Source organism: Typopeltis vanoorti, chromosome 3, assembly GCF_054136105.1.
Source record: "Typopeltis vanoorti isolate ZY-2024b chromosome 3, IOZ_Tvanoo_1.0, whole genome shotgun sequence".
Taxonomy (NCBI): domain Eukaryota; kingdom Metazoa; phylum Arthropoda; class Arachnida; order Uropygi; family Thelyphonidae; genus Typopeltis; species Typopeltis vanoorti.
This window is the reverse complement of record NC_143551.1, coordinates 128,100,084-128,121,362: the sequence shown is the minus strand read 5'-3', so window position 1 is coordinate 128,121,362 and position 21,279 is coordinate 128,100,084. Positions and strand designations below refer to the sequence as shown.

Genomic DNA, 21,279 nt, shown 5'->3' with positions numbered 1-21,279 from the left:
AGAATATTGAATTGACTTTTAAAATGACAAGAGTCCAAAACCTAAGGACAAACACTATTTCAGAAAAATCAGCTTGTGGCAATTTGTATAACTGACAATTTTGAGTAGAAAGAGGGTACACATTCAGATTTTCAAACTGCATGCAAAGAGGTCACGTGGTAGCACTCAGCTGGGAAAAAGGCTGTGCTAAGTGAATTGTGTTTGAAGGAAGCTCTTTTTTGTGAAGGAATAAAGTTGCAACCTTGGATCTTGTAATGTCTCAAAGATGTAATCACTGGATGATTTCACACTGGGAAGAATTATTGGAAAACCACAGAATTACTGATATTGCCATAAAGTTTGGAATCTCAGATATTCAAGCGCCCAGAGCCTGGACACGTGTTGTGTCCAGGCTCTGGGCAGAGTTCTGTGGTGCTGTAGGCGAAGAATTCATTTCTATGGATGACAGTGCCACATCACGTTGTACACAAGCAGTGGAGATACTGCTGAAGACCAAGGATACGTGTTTGATGGCAGAAAAGACTTGTATAAGAATGATAGCCTACACTTGAATTCATTTGGCATTAGAAGCCTGGAAAAATTACTACTTGGTATGAGAGCTAATGCAGAAAGTCAGGGAAACTAGAAGGGAGGAATTGGAAAAACGTGTGTGAGAGTTCAGCTATGGTATGCTAACATGATAAAGATATGAATGCCTTTGAATATGGTTATATATGTGGCAAAGGAGTGGGAAAATATGCTTTGGGTTTGAACCTATTAAGTCTCAGCTCAGGAATGATACCACAGGAATGGAAGGAATGTATGATAGTTCCGTCGTACAAGGGTGGTGCAAAAACTGATGTGTCTAACTACCGACCTATCGGTATCTCTGGTGTGGTAGTGTAAGATTTTAGAGAAGCTGGTAAGAACTTGCATACAGAAATTTGTCTGGGGAGGAAAAATTCTAGAACAAGACCAAATAGATTGCATATCTAATTGTAAGAATAGGCTAGGTGGTAATTTATTATGTCTATACACAAATGCCAGGAGCATTAGAAACAAAAGGGTTGAGTTTGTTGCTTTATTGAATATGATGTGGGTCTGAGATTATTGGCATTAGTGAAATCTGCCTATCAGAGTCATATGGTGAGATCGAGTGTAATGGGTATACTATTTTTTAGGAATGACAGAAGAGATAGGAGAGGAGGAGGAGTGCTACTAATGATATCAGATGACTTAAGTCCAGTTAGGGTAGAAACACAAGAAATCAATAATGGTAACAATGTCCCATGTAGCAGTCAATTTGAGTCTGTTTGATGTAAAGTGGAGGTTAACAGAATGAAATATATGGTGGGTGTTGCTACAGACCTGCTTGAAAGCTCAGTTGCAGAGGAGGAAGAAATGCATCGCCAATTTAGCATTATGGGTACCAAGCGAGTGATCATTATGGGTGACTTTAATTTTCCAAACATTGATTGGGTAGAAGAGAAATCTCATGTTAAGAAAGAAGAGGAATTTATTGAATTGTTGCGAGACAACCTTTCTCAAACAGCATGTGAAAGAAGGAGCTCGAGGTCAAAGAGTGTTGGATTTGCTCATAGCATCTGAAGCCCCAATTAAAACAGGTTACTACAAAGCTGGAAATTATGATACTATCTTTGGTCCCATAGTATCAGTTACTAAATGGGAAAAATGTCAGCAATGCATGGGAAGCTTTGAAAAAGTGCTTGAATGAGGCGATATCTCAATATATCCCTAGTGTTCAAAGAATAAATAGGTTGAGTGTGAAATGGATGTGCAACCTTATTAAGCAAGAGATCCACAAGGAGAAGATGTGGAAAGAATATCATGAGAGGAGTTATGAAATGAAATATAAAGCTCAGGCCAGAAAATTAACGAATATTGTGAAGAAAGCTAAATTGGCTATGCAAAAGAATTTTATCGTTATGCCACAAGCAAAAGAGAGAATGAATGTGGAAGAATAACTTGATTGAATGCAGATGGTACTTGAGTGTTGAAAGCTAAGAAGATTGTACAGTTAATGAGTGCTCACTTAGCTTAAGATGTATGCATCATGGTGCGCAGTGTTACTGCTATGTTGGATGAAGAGGTTAGAGGTTCATGAAAATGAGGTTGAAGAGCTGTTGCATAACCTGGATAAGAATTTGTCACTACGGACAGATGGAATATCAGCCTGTTTGCTAAAGGAATGTTCAGCCGAATTGGCTAGGCCTTTCACACATTTGTATAACTTAGTCTCAGTTGTGGTATCATTCCTGAGTCTTAGCTCAGGAATGGAAGGAATGTATAATAGTTCCATTGTACAAGGGTGGTGCAAAAACTGATATGTCTAACTACCGATCTATCAGTATCTCTGGTGTGTTAGTGAAGATTTTAGAGAAGCTGGTAAGAACTTGCATACAGAAATGGGTAGACAAACATGCTATACTCTGCAAAGAACAGCATGGGTTTACGGAAGGTCACGCGTTAGCAATTTGTTCATATTTTATAAAAATGTCATGGCAGAGTTGGATAAAGGGAATGGATACACTATGATAATGTTGGATTTTTCTAAGGCTTTTGATAGGATATCACACGAACGGCTGTTGCATAAACTGGAGAATATGGGATCGGAATATAATCTCTTGACTTGGATCAGGGGATGGTTTACAGACAGATATCAAAAAGTGGTATACAATGGGTGTGAATCTGCCAGATTTAAGGAGCATCCATGGAAGTTAAGTTTGTTCACAGTCAATAAAGGGATAAGAGCTAGGTTTTTCTCCCAGAGAGCAGCAAGTGAATGGAATAATTTGCCCTTAGGGGTAGTGAGTGCATCTAGTGTGAATGAATTTAAGGGAAAGTATGATAGCTGGTTTGGGTGATTTATAGCCTCCCTTGGAGGTCTCAGATAATAATAATTGAATCAAGTGGCCAGCACACTCCCCACATCTTAATCCCATAGAGCACATGGGATGCACTGCTGCTCAAACTTCCCCTCCAGAAAACAAAGCCTTATCCTTGTTCTGACAAAGGAGTGGGCGAGTTTGTCTGAAACATTCCTGAATCACTTGGTACTGAGCATACTATAACATTGTGAGAGCTGCATCACAGTTAGGGGTGAATATATATTACATACTGAACTGTCTCTCCACTAATAGTTTTCTGTAAGCACTGTATTTTTGCGAAAAACTCAACACAATTTATAACATTTTTTATGTAATATAATTGGTTCACCTGCTTTTGGACACCAGTGTATATTTAAAAAAATCTTTATCAATTTTAAACAGTTTTTCAGTAATTTCTAATTTTTATTGTCAACTGCTAGCAGCCTAGTATTTATAGTTCATTTTTTTTAAAAATATTTCTTTTAAATATTGCAAGTTTTTCAGTTGCAAAATCACCATTGAATTGTTTATTTTCATTAAAAAGGAATTTGTTAACTCTAATATTTATGTATTTGCAGAGACCAGGAAAAAACAGGAGGCAGAAATTGAGGAGGACTCGATGATCCTGGCATTATTCAAATTACAGATTATGTAATTTTTTTTGTCATATAATAAATTATTTACAGGTTAACTCATTGGGAAGTTTTTCTGCATTATTATATCCATTTAAGATAAATTGCAGAGAGATCTGTGAGATTTTAACTTAGTAATGACACCAGTCTAATAGTTCCCTCACCAGCATTACAATATGCAAATAAATAAACTGTTACGATCTCACCCCCTTTTTTTAAATGGTTCATTACAGTGCATTAAAACCATACCACAGACTTGGTTTGGGTAAATAACACACGAACAGATAGTTTCATTAGTAGAACTACTTTAAACATGATATTAGAAAATTTGATATTATATGCCATACTGTATTTTAGGTTTCACTTCATTGTACTTTGCCATGCAATTCCATCTTTCAGATCATTATGGCTGAATCGAGATACAATTAACTCTCCCTATTACAGATAGGTACCAAAAGAATGGTTGTAGTGGTTAGTTCACCATAATATTTACTATAGTGAAACTTTTTTTCATGATGACCATTAAATTTATGCTAACATATTTGGAGCACAAAGACAGAGTATGATATGAAAAGAAAACAGTAAAAATGTGAGCAGTTAAAAAACACTGGCTATTGATGTCCTTTTAGTTTTTTTGATAGACAAAACAAATGGGAGGAAAAAGGAACATGGAGGTTGATGCTAAACAGTATCATAATTAGAATGTTTATCTTTCAAATAAAAATTATGCAATTAGACATAATCTGTTATTTTCTGTGTGCACATATATAAAATAAGAGGAAACTATATATTTTATATATGTGCACACACAGAAAATAAGAGGAAACTATATAAGAAATCTTATTCAAAGGGCTCTCAAATTCAAAAGCTTTAACTCTTGGTTGAGGTTCTTGAATGTGAGAAACATGTCTGTTTGGAGAGGGAAAACAAAGTGATATTCAATAACTTCATATAATTTTGTGGCACAGTCTCACAGTATGTAAACATCAACAATTAGTTAATAGTGGAAATGGTTTAAAATTGTAACAGCTAACACAAAGAACTAAAGTCCAGTTTGGTGCCATCTATCATTGCAATAAAAAAAAAAGTTTACATGTATAAAGTTGATCTTAAAATGAGTGCTTCCAGATTTTTGACAGATTGATACAGCTATAGTTGTTAACATAGCATCTTTCATAGCTGCTGCTAATTCCAATATATATATGGTAACTTATATGCTGTTGTCTTCCAAAGGGTTTTAATGTTTCATTTATTTTAAGTTTTAATTCATAACACAGGAATGATAAAATATTTAACTGAAAATGCTGGGTATAACACCAAATATTTTCATTATGTATACATGTTATTTACATTATTTTAAAGCATGAAATAACATGTTATTTCCTGTTTTTTTTTAGTTTATTTGTATATTTCTCCCAATGTGAAACAAAAGAATTTTAATTAAACTAGTAGAGTAGGCAATAAAAAATTAGTATTATATCTCATACACCTAATGTTCACAGCTCCATCTAACATCCTTTTCCAATTCCATTGACCAACCAGGAAGAGTGCATTAGTATTTGCTGTAAGCAGTGATCTAATGGACAAAGTAAAAGTCAACTTCTACCTAATGGTCACCAGTTGAATGACTATCTGCATGGATTTTACTGTTCTAGATCAACAGCAGATCTTCTAACCTACATCTCTGGACTCATGCCATGGAAGGTTTAAAGAAATCTGTGCTATTTCCAGAGCACTTTTTTTTAATTTGATTAATCCATGCAATGTCATGCTGGACGGCTTTCTCCCTATGGACTATCGCTATTGCAGGTGTCTCAGTGCTCTATTTGTCGTAATATACAGGTAACCCTCGTATATATAATGCAGTCCTTATATAACAAATTGTAGTAATCCTTGTTCAACGTGGTACTTATACAACACAGTTTAAAATTGTAGTAATTCCTTTATTTTTTCATATATTTTTCACCGCGCGACTTAAAAATCAAATTTTATCTTCGTTAAATTTGTGTCTGCCTGTATTGCGCATGTTTATAAGTAGCGAATTTATATTAGGGGAAATACCTTATAGTATGCATGTACGTGAATTCTTTACCATATAAAGTGTTTACTGTTGAAAATTGTCTCCGTTTTCTGCAAGGAAAGTGCATTAAAAATGTGTTAATCTCAAGCTGAGCAGTTTATTTTCTGGTGAGTTACACACATAATTGATATGTAATAATTTTTTCTCATCTTCCTTTTACCCTCTTTTAACTTGCGATATCAAGGGTTTATTAATCATCATCATCAAATTCCTGCCATGTACCCTCAAGGGGTGTACAGGATATGACAGTACTACATGAAAAATTTACATCATTACTAACTTCCTATCTACAATTTTCCTCCAAATCAGTCTGTTACTTGTCAAGACCAGATCTTATATTTCTATCGTCTAAGGCACTTTGTACCGTATCAATCCACCCATATCTTGGTCTTCCTCTGGGTCGTTTTCCTGCCAACCTGGCAGAGAACACTTGTTTTGCTAATCTTTCTTTGCCCATTCTGTTTAAGTGACCATACCACCTGAGATTAGCTCTGCTAATGTATTCCTGGATGCTGACAATGTCAAGGTTCTTTCCTAATATCCTCGTTTTTAATACAATATTGCCATTGATGCCATCTGTTCACGCCTATAATCTTTCTCATGACTCGTATATGCGGTCTCTAGTCTTTGGTCAAGTGTCTTACTTCTGACCCAGCTCTCAGATCCATAAGTTAAAACTTGTTTGAACACTGTCTTGTATACAGCTAATTTAGTGTTCCGACTAATTTCTCTCTTATTCCATATGAATTTATTCAGCTGACTTCCCACCATACCAGCTTTGCTGATTCTGTTGTCTATTTCTCTATTTAATTTACCATCTTCACTAAAATTTGTGCCTAAGTAGTTGAAATGTTTTACTCGTTCCACAGGTTCTCCATTCACAACACAGTTGACATTTTCGATGATTATGCCTATTTTCATTGTCTTTTTATTGCTGATCTTCATACCATATCTATTACAACAGCTATTCAATTTAGTCAGAGAATCTTGCAGACTTGTAGCAGATTTATTTAGAAGTATATAACATCATCCGCATAAAGCAAAGAGCTGACATTAACATCTCCACTTTTGATATCATGTTTAATACCACTTTCCTTCATAATGTGATGCATATAGATAATGGATAACAGAGGGGACAATGTACATTCTTGTCTCACACCAGATTTAACATTAAACCATCTTCCTGTACTTCCTTGAATTCTAACTGCTGACTTACAACTCAAATAAAGAGTAAGTATTGCTTCATATGTCTTATTTGATACCATATAACTGTAGCGTATTGAATAGCTTCTCTGTTGGCACCTTGTCATATGCCTTTTCCAGATCGACAAAACTTAAATACAGATCTTTGTTATATTCCCATACTTTCTCGACTATTTGTCGTAAAGTGAAGATCTGATCCTGACAGCCTCTATTTGGCCTGAATCCAGCTTGTTCTTCACCAATCTTCCATTCCACAATTCTTCTCAACCGTTTCTCTAGTATACTTGCATAAATCTTGCCAGAAACACTCAGTAGGGAGATATCTCTGTAATTCTCCAGAATATTTTGCCACCTTGATATTTATTTTCTATATTCTTGCCAAAGTCCTCCCATGGCTTTTGTTTAGCTAGTTTTACACACTGTTTAGCTTTCTTACATTTGTCTCTGTATTTTGTAAGAGTAAAAGCTGACTTATTTGCCAGGAACTTTTGATATGCTTTCTTCTTTTCCTTCACTGCCTCTTTAACTTCCTGTGTCCACTAGGGAGTTCTGATTTTTTTTTTATCCTTGCACACAACCTCACCACATGCCTCTCTGGCAGAATCAATGTTTTCTTCAGAGTTTGCCACTGAATCTCCAAGGTTTGATTCCTGTTCTCAAACTCTTTCATTTTCTTTTCAATAATCTTTCTGTATTTTAGTCTACAGTTCACATCTGAGAGCTGCTCAACTTTTATTCGCTTTAAAACTTTCTTACATGTTATTCTTTTCAATATGAAATTCAATTTTATCCTGCTCAAGACTAAATAGTGATCACTTCCAATTTCAAATCCTCTGGTGTCCTGTGCCAGGGAGAAAACATCAATATCAACAATAACATAGTCAATGAGACTTTTCTTATTCCTAGCCTCTTCTCTCCATGTGAATTTGTGCATATTTTTATGTTGGAACATAGTGTTAGCAATAACCAGTCCATGTCCTGAGCAGAAATCCAACAGATATTTGCCATTATTATTAGCTTTGCTCTTTTCTCCAAATTTTCCCAAAATATTTTTGTATGTCTCACAATCATTTCCTACTCTGCTATTTAGATCCCCAACAAGGACCAACTTTTCCTTTTTCATTGTGTCAGTTGCTTTTTCTAAAGCCTCAAAAAATTCCTCCACTTCTACCTTAGTAGAACCTTCTGTGGGACCATAGACACAAATAAGTCTCATTGTCCAGTTCCCCATTCTCATATTTGCCACATTATTCTACTTGAGACTGACTGCCATTCAAGAAGATTAGCCTCATATTTTGTGTTGAATACTATCACTACTACTTCTTTTCCTTGACTGTTATTGCCTGAATATAAAATTTTGTATTTATTGCTCAGAAAGATCTCACCAGTTTTTTTTTTTTTTTTTTGTTTCAGTCACCCCTATTATGTCGATCTGGTACTTATCTAATTCCTCAGCTCGCTCCATTTCTTTGCCATTCAGGCTTCTTACGTTGATAGTACCAATCTTTAACTCTGGTGATGTTGAGATGGGGTTTGTTTTCAGATTTGTTCCAGTAGCTGACTTTTCACTGTTTGCCCTGGTTCCCTGGCAAAAACAACGGGGGCCCTTGTTTAACCGGGCGACACCCCAGCCGGCATGAAATTTTGTCATGTTGTACCATCATTTTTTATTTTGGTTTAACCAATAAGAATACAATTTGGTCGGCTAAATCCCAAATTGCCAGCCCATCCTCGTTCGTTCAGTATAAAAGTAGATACCCAACAGGGTGCACCACGAGAAGGTGAGGATTGGACATTAGGTCAGAAGCCCTGGTCGGTTCTCCACATTCCTTTAAAGGCTATGTGGAGGTCTCCTCTCAGTTATACAGCTTTGACCCTTAAGCACTCCGTTTATTAATCATCGGACTTCAAACCGTTCTCAGGATAAGGTAGTCAGCCCTACGCCCCGGTGTATCCTATGTCAGTAATGCTGTTGAGTTCTCAAAGCCGGTTTGCCTGCTTTGCAAGATAAACTGGGGGGGTGGACCCTACTGTCCACGCCCAAAACCAAAGTTTATAAACATTTAAAAGAACTTAAGATTCTTCAGAAGAAAGTTCTTAGCATGGATTTTGTGTCAATAAGGGTTGGTTCAAAATCTTTAAAAAAGGGTTTTCTTTGCATCATCTTAAAATCCTGGGAGAATCAGCAGACGTAGAAGCTGCCTGGAAAAACTTTTAAAAAATCATTGAAGGTGGTGGTTATTGTGCAGACCAGGTGTTCACAATGCGGATGAATTCAGGTTATATTGAAAAAAAAAAAAGATGCCAAAGCACACCTATATTTCAAAAAATGAAAGATCAGCACCTGGATTCAAAGTTTCCAAAGATAGAATTAGTCTACTGTTTTGTATAACAGCAGGTGATTACATAACAAAACCAATGTTTATTAACTGATCTTCAAATCCTATTGCTATGAAAAGGCTTGACAAGTCCACCCTAACTGTTTATTGGCGAGCCAACAAAAAAGATGGGTTACAGCTAACATGTTTGAAAATTGGTTTTTGTGCAGTTTTGTACCTGATGTAGAAGGTTACACAAAGAAAAAGAATATAGACTTCAAAATTCTACTAATTTCAGGTAACACGAGGCCATCCAAATATTAAAATAACTTATCGCCTAATACTACGTCACTTATTCAACCAAGGAATAATATCAACATTTAAGTCATATTTGTTGACCATTTCAATTTAATTTAAAAAAAAAATGGAATCTAATCCAAACATGACGTTGCCTCAAGCGTGGAAAGTTTTCAATATTGAATTGTGTGAAAATTATTTCTCTGTCCATTAAGGAATTACAACCCTCTACACTGAATGTTTGCTGGGGGAAAAAAATGGCCTGAAGCTGTTCTGGAACAAAATTTAGTATCTTAAGTGGATGCTGAACTAAGTCATATAATAAACATCGCACACATTTGTGGTGGAGAGGGCTTTTGCGATATAGTTGAAAACGAAATTAGTGAATTAATTGATGGGGAAATATATTTAAATTAGGAGCAACTGGTACAATTAATATAGATGACGTTGAACCAAATGGCAGGAAAAGTTCCCAAAGATTCCATTAAAGAAATTAGCAGAAGGATTTGACTTGGCAAAAAAGTTAGGAAGTTATTTTATGGATAGTGATTACTCAATTGAGCACTCGGAAAATTCACGTGGCAATTGGATATTTGTTTAGCTCCATATTATTATGAACTTGATTTCCTGTTATTTTTAACAAATTTTGGCAAATAGGCCATATGTTGGAAAAACACTAGTAATTTAGCCAACATAAACTAGTCACCGCTCATAAAACATGTTTCGCGAATGATTAGGACGTAATTGCACTGTAATTGGTTCTTTTGTTGTGTGGCATGACTTTCTGCAGCAGTTTTATTACACACAATTTCATAATTTTAGGGAGCTAAAGAAAAAATAATTCAAAAAAAAAACTGGATAGTTTTTCAAAGCACCTCAACATTGAACATTAACTTATCTAAGAGTGTGAAAATTATATGTAAAACAATTTTTTTTTTATTATAGTGCTAATATTGATAAAATTACAGTATGCTACAGATATTTTTATTTTAAAAAAATTGCAATTTAACGGACACCTCCTAGCCCCTATTAGTCCGTTAAATCGAGGGTTTATTGTATATTTTTGTTGGATATGTCATCGTTTATATAATTAAAAAAAAAAAAAAACGATTTCAGAACATAACTACTTTTTGTCTCGAATTTCTATGGAACCTAAAATCCGCATTATACGAGGGTTACCCGTATTATATTTTCATATCTAACAACTATCCATAGTTTTGCTGATGATAGTACACTCCATTCCTCCTACTCATTTGACACATATCAAGTAGACCTTTATGTATTCTTTGACAGGATGATAACCTAGTCTTTATCTTTCCTTATTCTTGATAATACACAAATTATTTGATAGGATTAGATCTCTCTTCTAGTACTGATATCTACCACAAACGTTTTGCATTAGTAGCTTCCTCAGCTCCTGAAAACTTTATCCTTTTCTGTTCAAAACTACTTTTCACCCATCTAGCTATTATCTGTGGAAAGCTAGTTTGGAGCATGAGAATAGTCAGCGTACCAATAAAATTAGTTTATCTTTTCTGAAAGTATTTCCATGGATGTTGTACATCATATGCATTTGTAGTTCCAATAGAGTGCACAATTTAGTTGGCTAAATCCCAAAATGCCAGCCCATCCCTGTTCAATACCAATGTTCTAGGGGTTACTAAAAAGCTTAGTATACAGTCATCCGTGATCCCATAAGGGAACAAATAACATTTTCGGCTATACTTTTGAATAAGACACAAGTGAGTATGTTTAAGGTAAAGCATGCATAGTGACAACAGTGCTTTCAGCGGCAACCTTCCTCGGCAGTTGGCATGTCTTCAACAGTTCCTGTGTTGATTTTGTGAAGTGACATCATAAAAAAGGAAGCATACTCCCACTTCATTATTGAAGTGGGAGTATGCTTCAATAGGAAGTTGTGGATGGCTCGAAAATATTTGAGGATGCCTTAACTGTTATGAGAGTGAAATAAAAAGCTATTGTGTGAAAGAAAACATAGAATTTAAAATTTTATTAATTCTAGATAATGCGCCAGGTCATCCGTCTTATATCGGTGATCTTCACACAAGTTTCTCACTAAAGCACTACATTGATCCAACCGATGGACCAGGCAGTTGTTAAGGCTTATTGTCTATGGAGAACATTTTCACAAGCCATTTCTACTACTGAAGGAAATGATCACTCCTGCAGTTCTGGTAAACCTTTAATATTTATCATGCTATTAAAAATATTGCTGTGGCTTGGGACGAAGTGACCTCTCAATATATGAGTGGCATATTAAAAAAGACATTAAAAAGGTTTGTGCATGATTTTGGAAGTTTGTAATAGTGAGCTTAGCAAACCATCTGAATCTCAAAGTGAATGATGACGACATAATTCAACTCATAGAACTGAGGAAAAATGAGAAAAGAAAGAGGTAATTATAAATTTACAGTGAAGGGTTTTGCAGAAATGTTCTTGCCAGTTAGCGATGTTCTCAAAATGGCTGAAGACATGTACCCCAATGCTGAATGCTAATTAATAATAGAAACGAAAGTACATGATGTGTTTGCTTGCTATAAACAAATATATGATGAAAAGAAGAAGAGGAATAAGGAAAGCACATTGGGCATTTTCATCAAAAAAACAAAGGTTACATCAGAAGAGCCACAGCCTGATCATTCACAGGAAAGGTAATGAAGATGTGATTGTGGAAGAAGATTTGGGTGTTGTTCTCCTGTTTAGTGGCAATAACACACAGTACAGTTTTATAACAAGTTTAAAAATTAAAATGACAGTATACTTATTACAGTTAAGTTACTAACCCCTATAACTCTGTTGATTTAATGTATTGACTTACGTCCAACCGGATGGAACGGAAAGCGGACGTAAGTCGAGGGAGGACCGTATTTGGAGGAAAGAGTACTGTAAAAGTAATCAAAGATGATAAAGGTGACATGAAAACTGAAGATAAGGATATCCTATATGTATGGAGTAATTACTTTGACAGACTGTTAAACCAACTAAGCAGTGACAGAACCATACTAGAATATTTTCAAGAGTGTATATCAATAATTGAGGTAGAAAGAGCTGTAAAAATCTTGAAATGTGGAAAAGCAGCTGGAGTAGATGACATTCAACCACAAATGCTAAATTATGGAGGTATGAAAGTTTTACAGTGGCTACACTGCATAATTCAGTGAGCCTGGTCAGAAGGTCAAATTCCCAAATATTTAAGTAGAGCTCTCATAGTACATATGACTCTTGAATGAGTTAATGTGTCAACAACTTCTGGTACATCTGCACTGTGTAAATATGTCATTGAAAAATATCATTTTATCTTGACATTTTGCACATGTAATGTTTTGGTAACAAGTATTAACAGCATGGATTTTTTTTACACACAAGGAAAGATTTTGGTGAACTCTTCTTTATGGAGAGTGCAATGGATTCTTCAATGGTGCAGGCTTTCAGAGCGAGAGATACTGTAAATGAAAGTTGCTTAGCTCAAGTTGCTGTCACCAGAATTTTGAAAAATTCAGCAATAAGAACAAACAAGGAAAAGAATAGCTTTGTAGTATACAGAAATAGGCTACTTATAACAGATGTTGCCAATCATCTTCCCCTTAGGCGATATATTGTCATGGTTCCAGTTTCTATATTTGTGAATAATGTCGCTTTCAATCTGAAAGCATAGAGGCTATGTTTACTTATTCGAACCTACATAATGTAAATATACTTGATTATATATATGATGATTTGTTGTATTAACTCGGAATTGGGATACGTTCATACTTTTATATACTGACTGAGATCCAAGAATAGAACAAACAAATTTATTAAATATGCAACATCTTTCATTGGAGTGGCTGACTTCTTCAGGTGTGAGAGAACATAGAAAGCCAATAAACACTATAAAGAAACATTGAATCACTATAAATTTGACTATAAACCACAGTTAACTTTGAACTGGAGCTACAGTCAGTGTTAAAGTTCTATTGTTAGACACCTGTGCGCTTTGCAAGTGCAGCAATAACTATCAGCAGAGCTGAATGAAACCAGTAAATTGTAGTTGAGGTTACTGTTTATATGGAGAGGGTCCATGACAATTTCTTTACACTTGACTATGCAGTGTTCTACCTCGTCTTGGCATATGTGAAGGTTTGAAGTTGTTGTCTAGTTTATCTCACGTTGGCAGCCTTCATTATTTGTGTTTACTTGATTATATATATATATATATATATGTGTGTGTGTGTGTGTGTGTGTGTGTGTGTGTGAGAACAAATAAAACAGTTAGCCAGCATCTCAGGAATTTGAAATTTCCTATAGTATATAACAAATTTTTCATACTAAATACAGGTTTGAATACTAAGAATAATTCAACATTAACAATATTTTTAGTATTTATTTATACTGAAGGTTATTATTAACTTTCTATTGGAGGAGAACTATTGAGACCAAATACAGTATTTATTTTATATATATACATTGTTTACAGGTATTTATAGCTAACAGAAAACACCATTAACAGTAAACTGAAATATCTGCTAAAAAATCTCAGAATCTTTATACATTTGTAATTGTGGTGCAGATATAAGGAATCAGATCGGGCTCCTTATACTGGTACCAAGAAAAAATTCTTTGCTCTTCTTTTGTCTAAAATAATGCAGAAATATAAGATAGCCTTATATGTATACAAATAGTTAAAAGTATTCATAAAATTACAATAGACTGCTTCATTTTTTGGTTTACAGAACCGGCAAATTAAGACTTAACCAAGCACTTTGGCATTTCATAATCTGTTAAGTGAGATCTGTATAGCACCCATGTAGGCGAGGAAGGGATTTAGATGTCACCTATCATTTGACCACTGACAATGCAACTGATGAAGATGTGCTACAGCTCTCTCACTAATATTTAGTGCTGGATGTATGGGAAGTAGATCTTCAATACCCATCAGTGAGAGTCCTCCAATTCCGAGACACGTGTGAAGTGGATCTACAAATTTCAAATATTAAGAATTCATCATACACAAAAACAGAAAAAAGCATCATATAAATAAATCAATATTACTGAAGTTGAATGTATTTTTTAAATATAATATCAATACCACACTAAAAGTGTGTCAATGTTTCAACTTAAGACAAAACGTACTGCAGTATATTTAACATTTACTACTATTGACCTAAGTGACTAGATTTAAGTTGTCTTAGATGAAAAAAAAACAAAATCCAAGAATTTGCTGAAACTCATTTACAGTACATAACTCCTACCATATGTGCTCAGGGATGGTTTGATTTGACAGTCTTAGAGAAGAAACTTTTTAATTTTACTTTCAAAGAAGTGGAGGTTGTGTTCTTTTGTGAAGATTGTCCCTTAGGCAAAGATGGCACTTGAACAGTTGCTGCTGCCTATGCAACTTTTTATAAGCTTAGTAGAAAGTGGAATAATGGATTCTAATTTAGTGGGAACAAAGCCCATGGAAGTATCTGTAAAAAAGACATAAGGCAGAGAAGTGGACTTTCTATAAGAGAAGTTCATTCATTAGCTGAACTATAGCAAACAAAAGCTGCAATAGAACTAGAGCAGATGCTCAGTGCAGCAAAACTGTATTAAGTGAATCTTCGCTGTTTCTCTACATCAAAGAGACAGAGCAAGGCTCAGTATAGTGAATTTTGGGGCATAGCTCAATAAGTATATATACCCAAGTAAGTAAATATTTTCTTGGATATTTTGACCTTCCCAGATCATGCAGAATTCTAGATTACTTATTTGTTTTGAAAAATGTTTGAAACCAGAAACCAACCCCTGAAAATAACACTGATTCAGCTAGAAAGAGAGAGAGGCATGTGGTGAGGTTGGCTAGAAGTAGAGAAAAACCAGAACTCCATGGTAGTCAGGAAGTTAAAGAAGAAGAAAGTGTATTGAAAGTTCTCCACAAGTAAGTGGACAGCTGTGCTCTGAGAGAATAGAGAAAAATATAAGATAGTGAAATACTGTGTAAAACAAGAGTCATGGGAAGGCTTTCAGACCATAGTAAGTAAATATGAAGGTAGCGCAATATTCTGGTGGCTTTTGGAAAAGCTTAGAAATGGAGGAAAGAGTACTGCAACAGCAGTCCGAGATCATAAAGGTGACATGAATATATATATATATATATATTCTAATTTCTGCAGTAATTACTTTGAAAGACTTAATGAAAGAAGCAGTGACAGAATGGCAGTAAAAAAAAAAAAAAAACACAGTGGAAAAAAACCACATTTCGTCACCGATAATGATCGTTTCAATTAAGTTTGAGTCCTTGTAGTGTTCAATTCAATACATTTTTTGGTCATCAGTCAACTTGTGGGGAACATATCGCAAATTCAATTTACGAAGGCCAAAACGTTGTGTACAGTTGATTTTGGAATCCCCAATTCATCCTCAATCAATCTCGCAGACAATTTCGGGTTTTCTTTGATGAAATCGCACACTTTTTGGATGTTAACTTTGCTCAGTCCTGTTTTTGGAAGGCCCTGCTTTTTGTTGTCCTCAAGCATCTCACGACCACTTTGAAATCGCTTAAACCACTTGTAAACTTGAGTACGGGATAAGTATTCAATGTGTTTTGGTAAAACTTTTACCAAGTTTAACACAAAAGTAAATCGCAGCTCTCTGTTTGAAACTCATTTACTGACCGTTCGTCAAAACACACTGTCACTCGGCTTCTAATGAAACAAATGTCAAACAGTTGACAATACTAATGAAGGTTACCACTTTCAACAACAAAAAGATATAACAGGTGGCACTACAAGTTTTTCTATTTTTGAAAAATTCGGTTTCTTTTTTGGACAGAGGGAGTGTGTGGCACAGGTACCTTTAAAGATTAAAACTGACTTGTTTCAGGGCTATTCTTCCACATTAAAGAAACAGACGGGATAGAATAATTTATTAACTACTCAATTAGTTTTGTGAAAATTCTTGTTTCTCATCAGGATAAATAAGCAAATCAATAAAAAAAAAAAAAAAAAAAAAAAAAAACAGTTATAACAGGTTATGTACATAATGAAATATTTGAAAACAGGAATAAAAATGGGAAGTGCACATTTGCTAAGAAGTTGTGTGCTGGTTCATGGCCTGCTGCAAACTACTGGAAACCACGAGCATGTTGCGTGTTGAAATAAACAGGCAATGTAAAATCATTCCATGTTTTGATCATTTCAGCTGATTCCTTGAATGCTCTTGATAAAAAAAAAAAAAATTAACCTATGTGGAGCATTTTGGTTTGTTGCCATAATACTTGATGTTTGGTTTTAGTTGTATGTGCTGCCAGTCCTGATTTGTGTTTCCTTTCATTCTCTACATCCTTGATATGTTTAGATTCAGACCTGCCTGTCCTATGTAGTGCAAACCATAGGTACACTTGATCCTGTAGACACCAGGTTTATTGAGAAGCAGATGGAGATTAGAGATCTTGTGAAGGGTATAGAAGACAACCTTTATATTTTGTTGAAGTATCCTTGATATTTATCTGTGACTGACAGTATATAGAAGAGAATCAATGTTCCTCTGAAGTCTTATTTTTCTGATTCATCCAAATGTCTTGGAGGTTGATGTAGAATTTTGTTAATTAATGTGCTTTTGTAACCATTCTTTGATGGGATGGAACTCAGGTTTTTTTTTTTTTTTTTTTAATCTGTATTAGTGGAAATTCTGTAAGCTGTGTCATGTAGGGAATGAATAATGCCTATTTTCTACAATGGGTGATGATGGGATGTGGCGTGCAAGCATTGCCTGGTGTCTGTCTGTTGGCTTCCTATACACTGAAAAATTAAGTGTATTTTGCAGGGATACAGTGCTCCACATAGATTAGATTTTTCTCAAGAATCAGCTGAAATGATCAAACATTTAAATTTTTTTTTTAGTTCACTTATTTCCCCTGATGAACAAAACAAGAATTTTTACCAAACTGGCCAAGTAATCAAATCATTCCATTACATAACTGTTTTTTTTAATAAGTTGTATACAGGCTTGTTTGTCAGCTGTAAAGTAGATGGCAGCTCAGTGTACAAGTGTAGAGACAATAGAGGATAAGTAATAATTTTGAAGCTCAACTTTTTTAATACAGCATAAGCTATTTAAGACTTATTGTTTCTGTTATTGTAGTAGGTAATTTGCCTTGATGATTTATGCAGTTATTTGAGAAGAAAAACAATGGCAGGAGGGTCAGTTTTGCTATGTAGATGAAAGAGAGAGAGATGGAAGCACAATTTCTGCCCATCTCTGATGATGGGCAGAAATTGTATCTAATGACATTTGCAAAAGGCATGACTGTGTCTGCATAAAAAAAGTAAGTTTTTTTTTAATGCCCTTTCAAAGTCAGCTTCAGGTGTTTTGAAATTGTGTTCTTCAGTGTAGGCTGAATGAAGCTGGAATTTTTGTCTTAATACAAGTATATAGAGGAGAATCAATGTTCCTCTGAAGTCCATTACTACCAATTCAATACTGAATTCAGAATTTACACAAGAAATGATACTGAATGGGACAAGAATAATTTCTGCATCTCAATCAGAGCAAGTGTTTTTAGATCAAGAGAGTGGGACCAGTAGTCTGCTCATGAAAAAGTTCACTTTGCTACAGGCACTGGCAAAAGGACATGAAAATGAGACTGGAAAGAGAAGAGGAAACTTGTACAGGGTTATGATCTGACTTACTGAGAAGGTGACACTTCTACAGTAGATCTAAAGTTTGGTATTTTGGTTGGTAGTAATGGAGAATTGGCATCAGATCACTGCTTAAAATGTATACCTCAAAATATTGTTCAGTTATTACCAGTGAAATCAGAACTCCACAGATAAGAAGGGTGATTTTCAGAATTTGAAGAGACTGTAAGAACATCAATCCTACATTCTGTATCATCTTAAAGTGTCATTCCCTAGGAGAAGGTTTGCAATTGTGTCACGAAACTATTTTCTTTCTTTTACTGCTCTGGAACATTTGCAGTAATTCAAACCAGTCCAGTCCTTAATGTCTTCAAACCACATTCTCCTTTGCTACCTCTCAATCTTTTTCCCTTCTAATATTAGTTTATATTTAAGTTTTCATTAATGTTCTTTTCATTTTTGCTTTCTTTAAAACATCCTCATTTTCTCTGTCATGATTTTTCCCTCATTCTTCTGATGATCCACCTTTCGAAAGCTAGTTTTTCCTCTTTTTTATTTATTCCTGTCTATTAATGTGTGTGGGTGTTAGAACAGGTTTCATATCAATGAAGGTTTTTCTTGCTAATTCTATTTTTCTTTTTATTTCTTTAAGGGAATTTCCTCCTTCTGTAAACATCTGACCTAGATATATAAAAGATTTAACCTGTTCAATTTTCTTTTGATTAACAGTTATTTGTTGATTCTTTTGATATGATAATGCACTTTGTTTTCGGGTTGATAATTAATCCCATGCCTAAGCTTCTGTTGTACATTTCTGTAACTAAGTTTTGAAGATCAACTTCAAATTCTGCAATACCTTTAAAAACTTGTTCACTATATATATTATACAAGAAAGGTGATAAATACACATTGTCTTACTCCTTTTTTGATTTCAAAGCTGTCAGAATATTATAATTATCTGAGACCTCCAAGGAGTCAAGGACTCATTTAGGGAGGCTATAAATCACCCAAACCAACTATCATACCTTCCCTTAAATTCCTTCACACTAGATGTACTCACTACCCCTAAAAGCAAACTATTCCATTTACTCACTGCTCTCCAGGAGAAAAAACCTAGCTCTTACCCCTTTCTTGACTGTGAACAAACTTAACTTCCATGGATGCCCCCCCGTGTTGTCTCCCCACCTTCCATATAATGAAAAACTTCATCAGATGATATCCTATAACACCCCCACCCTCTTTCTCCTGTTAACCAGAGTCTGCAATCCACATACTCACAATCTAAATCCCATAATCCAGATATAATCTTTATAACTCTTCTTTGCACCCTTTCCACAGCTTCTTTATCCACTTGGAACTCGGAAGACCAAATTTGTGCACAATAATCAAGGTGTGGTCTCATCAAAGCTTTATAAAGAGTCACAATGACTTCCTTATCCTTACTTGTCAAAGTTTGCTTCAACATCGCAATTATCTCCTCTGAGTTGTATATGCAACTTTTGCTATGTGACCAGTGGTGAGCTGAGCTATGGAAATTTTAACAAAGGGCTAGCATCTTCAAGCAAAAAACTACACCAATGCCATCTGTCGCTGACCGCCACCACTAGTATTTCCAGAGACAATCACAAACGTCCATTCCCACAGAGGGATGCTTGTGAACGCTAATGGATGTTCATGGGATGTTTATAAACAAAATAAATTTGTTTTGTTTACGATAGAAGTTTTTATGACAAACAATCTATAAATAATACATAAATATTATCTAAACACAATAATATTGAAATACGTTACCTTTCTCTTTTGTTTTTATACCTCAAGTGATAATCAGCGGTACCAATCAAGGGGCATTATTTTATAGCCCTATTTATTTATCAGACTACCAAAAGTGAATTCTTATTTGTAAAATGGTAGTAACAGTAATTATAATATTTTATTTAATAAAATCACTTTTGAAACTATGAGATGATTTTACATGAAAAAAAAAAAAAAAAAAAACTCACCATCTGGTGCACATTTACCCAGAAAAAAAAACTCTCCTTTACAGGTTAACATTTACAAACAATTTAAGGAAATACTTATGACAACAGCTGCCACACCTTATTTCCTCCTTCACATCTTGTGTTCTTCTGGGAGGATCTATAGCCGAGCGATGATTTTCTAGAAAAGATTTGACATAGGGATTCGGATTAAATTCATTCAAGGGCTTCCCATTTATACATATTGTCATTAAATCCGAAATATGTTATAGTGAGAGAAGATCTCTTCGTTGTTACCATGTCATTCATCACACTAAAAGCTCGTCCGGCTTCAGCGCTGCAAACTGCAATTGTCGCCATAATTGCTTTGGCTTTTTTTCACTGTGCTGGGAATTTCGTTTTGTAACTTTCTAGTGAAAGCCATTTCCACTAAATCTCTAAAATCATTAATTTTAATTTCATATTTCAAAATAAAATTTAAAGATCTTATCTTTTTTTTCCCTCTAACCATTGACAAGTAACTTCTTCCATACTCCATGTTTCAGGATAACATGCATTTTAAATGTTTTTGAGTTCTTCATCTTCCAAATCCTCATAATTTTCATTTTTAAGTTTAAAATTTCTTTGCTGCATTAATCTATCCTTTAAAAACATTATAAGAGAGTTTAGTAATGTTTCTTGCGGTAGTTTGTGAAATCTGATTTTGCTTTCGTTTGCTATTCCATCAAATTGTTGATTTTAACATGGTATCAATTTTAGATTCACAAGAACCTACAGAATTTTTAAAATCATTAATCACATTAATTGTTCGCATGATTAAGTTAGCCCTTATAATACTTATATTGCGACTTTGTAGAGCTTCTGACAGATATGATAATACCTATAGGATATCAATCATTAATGCTAGCTAGATCTTTTAACAATTCAAATTGAGGTCGGTAAAAAGCCCTTATATTTATCGTTCGATGCAAAATGCTTGCATAAAGCTGGGTAATTTCTCCACACAGCAAGAGCCGTACGTAAACTGCAAGCTGCCCATCATGGTCCAAACACACGGCCGATCTTTAAAATTTCAATACCAAGGTCTTTTGCAATCGTATTTAATTCTCGTTGATATTTTGGTGATTGATCATGAAAAGCATATAATTTATCCATAAATATTTCAAAATAATTTATTTCTTTAATGTTTTTTATCAAATCATTTTATGCTAATTGTAAACGATGAGCTACTCAATGGCAAATCACAATGTTGGGAAATTTTTGTAGAAGTTTGATTGCAACACCT

General features: G+C 34.7%; 2 protein-coding genes across 5 annotated transcripts in view; one reads left to right on the top strand and one right to left on the bottom strand.

Moving 5' to 3' along the window:
* The window catches only part of LOC150108554 (putative rRNA-processing protein EBP2), a 114,244-nt gene extending 110,686 nt beyond the window's left edge, over nt 1–3,558 (top strand). For both annotated transcript variants that reach the window (XM_090415984.1, XM_090415985.1), the window contains exon 9: nt 3,446–3,558. In XM_090415984.1, coding sequence (XP_090272110.1) covers nt 3,446–3,490 — 45 coding nt within the window. In that variant the 3' untranslated portion in view covers nt 3,491–3,558. The remainder of the gene's footprint in view (nt 1–3,445) is intronic.
* A 10,269-nt stretch (nt 3,559–13,827) lies between these two features.
* betaggt-I (geranylgeranyl transferase type-1 subunit beta) overlaps nt 13,828–21,279 on the bottom strand; it is a 174,833-nt gene continuing 167,381 nt past the window's right edge. For all 3 annotated transcript variants that reach the window (XM_090415981.1, XM_090415983.1, XM_090415982.1), the window contains one exon: nt 13,828–14,374. In XM_090415981.1, the coding sequence (XP_090272107.1) occupies nt 14,229–14,374 (146 nt within the window). In that variant the 3' untranslated portion in view covers nt 13,828–14,228. The remainder of the gene's footprint in view (nt 14,375–21,279) is intronic.